The sequence below is a fragment of the Myotis yumanensis genome, unplaced genomic scaffold (genome assembly GCF_028538775.1).
Source record: "Myotis yumanensis isolate MYYU_CA2020_CCGP unplaced genomic scaffold, mMyoYum1.0.hap1 SCAF_12, whole genome shotgun sequence".
Lineage (NCBI taxonomy): Eukaryota > Metazoa > Chordata > Mammalia > Chiroptera > Vespertilionidae > Myotis > Myotis yumanensis.
The window spans coordinates 616,491-622,521 of NW_027223763.1; the positions used below are offsets into that span (position 1 = coordinate 616,491).

At 69.9% G+C, this 6,031-nt stretch overlaps 1 protein-coding gene across 1 annotated transcript; it reads left to right on the forward strand.

Annotated features, from left to right (window-relative positions):
- The first annotated feature begins 1,552 nt into the window (after positions 1-1,552).
- On the forward strand, positions 1,553-4,531 carry PTGDS (prostaglandin D2 synthase). The gene is given in 9 exon segments (XM_070430237.1): positions 1,553-1,732; positions 2,364-2,432; positions 2,434-2,475; positions 2,477-2,513; positions 2,651-2,731; positions 3,251-3,364; positions 3,496-3,597; positions 4,069-4,094; positions 4,389-4,531. Coding segments are annotated over 8 exon segments (585 nt in total). The 5' UTR covers positions 1,553-1,618; the 3' UTR covers positions 4,389-4,531.
- Positions 4,532-6,031: the final 1,500 nt, after the last annotated feature.

Consider the following 6,031-nt stretch of genomic DNA (forward strand, 5'->3'; position numbering starts at 1 on the left):
GGCGGCCTGGCCGGGCCCTCGGGACCACAGAGGTGGACCTGCCCCTTGAGATACTGAGCCCAGGGCTGGCTCCCTGCCGCTGGGAATGCCAATCAGGAGAGGCAGGTGCTGGTGGGAGGGAAGGTGTTCATCCCGAGAGCCGGCAGCCTGCGGAGAGGGGACTCCTCCCCAAAGACCATCACAACCGGCCACGGGCACGGGGTTTTGTGTTTTTAATGACTTTTTATTGGTTTTTAGAGAGCGAGGAAGGGAGAAGGAGAGCGAGCAGTAGGGATGTGAGAGCATAACACTGACGGCCGCCCCCTGCACGCCTGACAGCGAATCGAACCGGCAACCTTAAGACAACGCCCAACCAGCTGACCGCACGGCCAGGGCCGGGCACGGGTTTCCGAAGGAGGGAGAGGAGAGGAGAGCAGATGCAGGGCAGGGGGTGGGAAGGGCTCTGTGCGCAGACCCGCACGGCCCACTCCGACAAGGGCCTCAGAACTGGTCAAACTGGTGTGGGCCGCCTGGTTCTGTCCATCTGGTCTTCCTGGCGAAGGTCAGCCAGTCTCCAGAGCCGCCGTGCCGAAGGCCGAGGCTGTGTCTGTCGAAGTTAGTCCCTGGGACTCTCATGTAAAGCTGCTGGGGTTCAGGACAACGTGACCATAACGGGGTGTCTGCGTGACCCACCCACGGCCAGCAGACCCTGCGGGCGAGCAGGCAGCCGCCAGGGATGGAGACAGCGGGCCCTGCAGGCTGCCCGGGGCTGGGACCTGCCCCCGCCCCCGCCGGGCCCTGGCTGTTCTCCAGCCTCTGGCAGAGGCGGGGTTGGCCTGGGGCTGGCCTGGGGGACCCTCTCGAGGACGAGGCCAGCTCCTCGCACCCCAGGGTCCAGAGCAGCAGGCGAGCGGCCCGCCCTTCCCCCCCCAGCCCTCCCCGGGCAGGTGCCGCTCAGGGAAATGGCCGCCTCCTCTCTGCTGGGCCGCTGAGCCCAGCTCATATGCCTCCTGGGCTGCCCCCTTGGGGTGCACCCGGGTCAGCCCCCTTGGGTCCTCCCCCTGCACCGGGCCGCCCCACGCGGGCTCCTCAGAGGCCAACATCCTGGCTCCTCCCGGCTGGGAACGGCCACCCTCGGCGTCCCCCCTGCCTTGTGCCGTGAGAGGAGGCAGTGCCAGGACCCGGCACCTCTGCTTCCGGGAGGGTGGCAGGACGAGCCCCCCACCCCAATGTCCAGCACATCCCACACCCAGGCGGGCAGTGCCGGACGCCCCAGGGGCAGGATGGGGGTCCCCTGCCCCCGCCCCGGGCTCCAGGTGGGTTCTGGCTCTGGAAGAGGGGCTGGTGCTGAGGGGCCTCTGCCAGTACCCAGCCCCCCAGGCAGGGCCTGGCCCGTCCGGATCAGAGTCTCTTACATAAGAAGCCGCGGGGGGCGAGCGGCCGCTGGCTGGTCACCAAATCCTGCTTGCCCCAGCATCACGCGCCTCGTGGGCTGGCCTTGGCCCTGGGCGGAGGCCAAGCCGGGCCCATAAATAGGGTCTCCCAGGGCTCCGGCCAGTCCTGCCGCGCCCTCCCCCCCGCTCGGCCCACGCTGCTGGCACCAGGCTCCGACGCCGCTCAGCCCGCTCCGCCCGGGAGAATGGCAGCTCCGTGCACCCTGTGGCTGGCGCTGGCCCTGCTGGGGGCCCTGGGGGTCCTGCAGACCCCGGCCCAGGCCCAGGCCTCCGTGCAGCCCAACTTCCAACAGGACAAGGTGAGGCGCCCCCCCGCCCGGTCCCCAAGGCGGACAGGGCTCCGTGGAGGGAAGGGGTGCTCTCTGCCCCGGGCTGTGTCCCTGGGAAGAGGGCTGCCCCTCCCCCAGGAAGGAGATGGTGTCCCCCCGCCCCGTGGGAAGCCGGTGTCCACGAGTGTCACACGGAACACGCAGACATGCCGGTCACCCCTCCAAATGGTCACCCCCTCGGAGCTCAGGATGCTCAGGAAGCTGGTGCGGGTTCCACACCTGGGGCCCCAGGATGGATGTGGGGACACGTCCCCGGGCGCGAGCACACAGACAGGGACGGCGTTCAGGATGGCCCACAGGGTGGCCATAGACACCCATGGACGCGGTGGTGCTAGTCCTCCCCCCGCCCGCCCTGCGCCCCTTCCCCGGAGTGTCCAGTGTCGCAGACGCCCAAGTGGCCACCCCTCCCCCGAAACCCGCCCAGCGCCCTCTGCTGCCCGCTCCAGGGAGGAGCTGCACTGGGCAGGGCTGGGCAGAGGAGGCTGGACCCAGGCCTGCCCTGGGGTGGGGCGGACTGGACACGGGACATGGAGGGCCAGGGTGCCCCCCCCCGTGGGCCCGAGAGGGTCCCGGCTGACTGGGCAGGGGCCGCTCCCCGCAGTTCCTGGGGCGCTGGTTCACCGCGGGCCTCGCCTCCAACACGAGCTGGTTCCGGGAGAAGAAGGCCGCCCCTGTCCATGTGCTCGGCCGTGGTGGCCCCGGCTCTGCCTGGGGAAGGGGACGGCGTCCCTCAACCTCACCACCACCTTCTCAGGTGAGACACGGGGGCGGGGGGGGGGGGGGGGGGGGCGGGGCTGAGAGCTCCCCACGGGGCCCGGCCTGCCCCACCACGGCTGGCTGCCGTCTAGGGACCCCCCACACTTGACCCTGACGGAAGGTGACCTGCCCGCAGGAAAGACCGGTGTGAGACCCGGAGCCTGCTGCTGCGGCCAGCGGGCCCCCCCGGCTGCTACAGCTATACAAGTTTCCGTGAGTGGGGCCCTGGGGCCGGGGCCAGCCCGGGGGACGCACTGTGGGTGACTCCGGGTGACCCCCAGCTGAGCAGGCCCTCCCAGTGTCTGGCCTGGACCTGCCCCCCACTCAGGAGAGAACCCGGGACACACCCGGGAAGCCAGTCCTGCCGGGCCCGCCCTGCCCGGTGGGGTCTCCCCAGACCTTGTGACCCCCTCCCTGCTGGACAGGCAGGCACCAGGCACCCCATTCTCTCCCGGGAGGATGGCTTCCCCACCGGGCCTCCTTCCTCCTCCGACCAGCAGAGGGTTGGTGGCTGCACCCTGACCCCTCGTTTTCTGAGCCTGCGTGCTTGCTGCCCCCCAGGATTCTGGTTGGGGAACACGGGGCCCCCTCCCCCGCCCCTGGCAGAGTTCCCAGGCTGTGCAGGCAGGAGGCAGGGGGAGGGCGGGGAAGGCAGCCAGAGGGGAGCATCCCGCCCCCTCCCAAGGCCAGAGGTTGGGCAGGGCCGCCCACTGTGGTCATTTTTGTCCCCAGACTGGGGCAACTCGCAGGACGTGTGGGTGGAGGAGACGGATTACGGAGAGTACGCTCTGCTCTACGCCGTGGGGCCTCCGGAGACCACGGCTTTCCACATGGCCACGCTCTACAGTGCGTTCCCCCCCCCCCTCCCCTGGACCCCGGACCCCGGCCTGGCCTCAGGCCTCCCAGGGAGGGACCAGGGGCGCGCCCTCCAGAGCGGGGGGCAGCGCTGAGACCCTCCGGCGTTCCGTCCTGCCCAGGCCGCACCCAGACCCCGCGGGCTGCCGTGAAGGAGAAATTCACCACCTTCGCCAGGGCCAAGGGCTTCGCAGAGGAGGATATTGTCTTCCTGCCGAAGACGGGTGAGGGCGCTAATCCCGGGAGGGGGTGCAGTCAGATTAGAGGCAGGCGGTTCCGGGAGGCCGAGGGTCAGAGGTCATCTGGCCAGACCGCCCACTGAGCAGCCACGTGGCCTACACAGTGGGGGCCACTGTCCCCCCCTCCCGCCCATGGCCTGCAGTCCCCGATTCACAAAGCACCCGGCGTGTGGGCCAGGCCCCCGGTCGGCCCCCAGGATTCAAGGGTCTCCAGCCCGGCGGGGGACAGGTGCTGTGGGACCCGGGGCAGCAGCCCATTGAGGCTCGGACATGGGCTCCCCGAGGCCCAGTGCCCATGGCCTTGGGGGTCAGGCAGCCGGTCTGCAGCAGGGGCTGGGGAGGGGGGGAGTGATGGAGTCACGGTTTTGGGGGTCAGCAGCTCCCCGGGGCTGCGGTGGGGGAGTGGCCCTCACCCAGACGCTGACCACCCGCCTTCCCTCCGTCCCTTCCTGGCAGATAAGTGCCTGGAGGAGCAGCAATAGGTGAGTGGGCTGTGGGCTGGCCTCCCCCACCACCCCGCCCTCCATGCAAGGGGGGGCCCTGGCCTGCAGGGGCCAGTCCCAGGGGGTGCGGGTTCCCCTGGGGTTCAGCGAGGCAGGAGGAGCTGGGACCGGGGTGGGATCTGGTGGGGAGGTTGCAGGAGACCCTGAGGGGCTTCCCCTCCCCTGTTGCCTGGACCGCTGGGTGCTGGGCGGGCTGCAGACCCGGGGGTGGGGGGGGTGGGGGGGTGGGGGGGGTGGGCGGGGCGGCTGCTCCAGCTTCCCTCCTGCTCTCAGGCAGGTGACCGCGCCCTCAGGACCTGGCCGCCCGCCCTGCCAATCCTCTCCGTGACCCCGAGTCCCCAGCCCTGGCTCGCCGACCCCCACTCCGCCCCCTCGGCTTTATCCTGCCTCTGACAATAAAATCTAGAAGCAACTCAGCCGCCTGGCTCCTGTCTATCTTTCCTGGAGTCGGTCCTCTGTCGCCGCCCTGGCCTGCTCTGGCTGCTCCCTGGGATCCTGACTCCCCCCACCTGCTCTGCTCTGCAGGGCACCCTGGGGGCGGGGGGGGGTAGGTCAGAGGTCAGCACAGCTCAGGAAAGTGCCCCCAGCCCCCCCCCAACCCCCCATGGGCCTCAGAGCACAGCCCTGCCTGTTTGCCCCGCCCAGGCCCCTGTCCTGGGCCCTCCCTGCCCACATGTGCAGTAGCACCCAGCCTGCCCACAGGCCCAGCCGGGCAGAGCTCAGCGGGCCCTGCATGGCACCCGGGCTGTGAGGCTCAGAGGTGAGTTTCTGAGAGGGCTCCTTGGAGGAGGGGAGTGGGGGGCTGTGCCTGAGCTGAAGACGGGGGCCAACACCCCGCGGGCCTGCCAGGACCGCACCTGCCCCTACCACACGGCATCTGGCCACCCCCCAGGAGGAAGCGCCGGAAGTGGGCCCGACCCTCGCGGCCATAACCTGACCTCGACCTATCTCAGTGGGTCTGCCAGGGGCCAGCCAGTGCCCCCAGGACATCTCCTGGGCATGAAGGCCCTGCTCCCTGCGCGCCCTGTGCGGGGTGTCCCCAGGCCAGGCCCAGGTCCCCGTCCAGGCCGACTTGGATGCCAGCCAGGTGGGGCCCCCTCCTCCAGGACGCCCTCTCCCTGTAGGAGCTGAGCCTGGATCAGAGACCGTGTGGTCAGGCTGGACTGACCCGGCCCCCCAGCCGTTCGGGGCCCCAAGGCAGCAGGCCCCTCAATTCCTCAGGCTCTCGTTGGGGGACGGTCGGGGCTGCCCTCACACCAGGTCAGGGGTGCACCGGGCAGGGGGCTGCCTGTGTCTCTCCCGGGACCCTCCCTACAGCCCAGGGCATCTGGTACACGGCGGGGGGGATGTCGGATGACCCGGGGCTTCCTGGACGCCAAGGGCAGCAGGAAGATGCCCGTGGTCTCCGTGACCCCCATGGCCAACGGCGACTGGCCCTCAAGTTGGGGTACTCCACGTGAGTGACCCCAGGCGCCCCACCTGGGCCGGGCCTTAGACCTGGGCAGTGTGAGGCCAGATGTGAGCCGGCAGCAACCGAGGGGCCCCTGACACAGGAGGAGGGGACCCAGGCCCCTTGCGGGTGCCGGGCTGCAGGCCATTAGGACTCAGCCCGCTCTCCATGTGGTGGCCATTTGCATCGGATCCAACGGCCTCCTCGGGACGGTGGGCAGGGCTCCCTGATGGGGAGGCGGGCTGGGGCCCTGGGTAGTGCTGGCTGCCGGTGGGCGTCCTGGTGGGGACCCCGGGCTCAGTGGCGCGGGAGGAGTGATGAGCGAGTGCAGGAAGCCTTGGGCGCTGGTTAACGTACTTTATTCACATCTGTATTGTGGGCTGTGCAGCATTGGAAGCTGTGTGGTTTGTGTCTAAGGACAACGTGAGAAATACCTCCCGGAGGCGAGAGACTGGGCGTGGAGGCC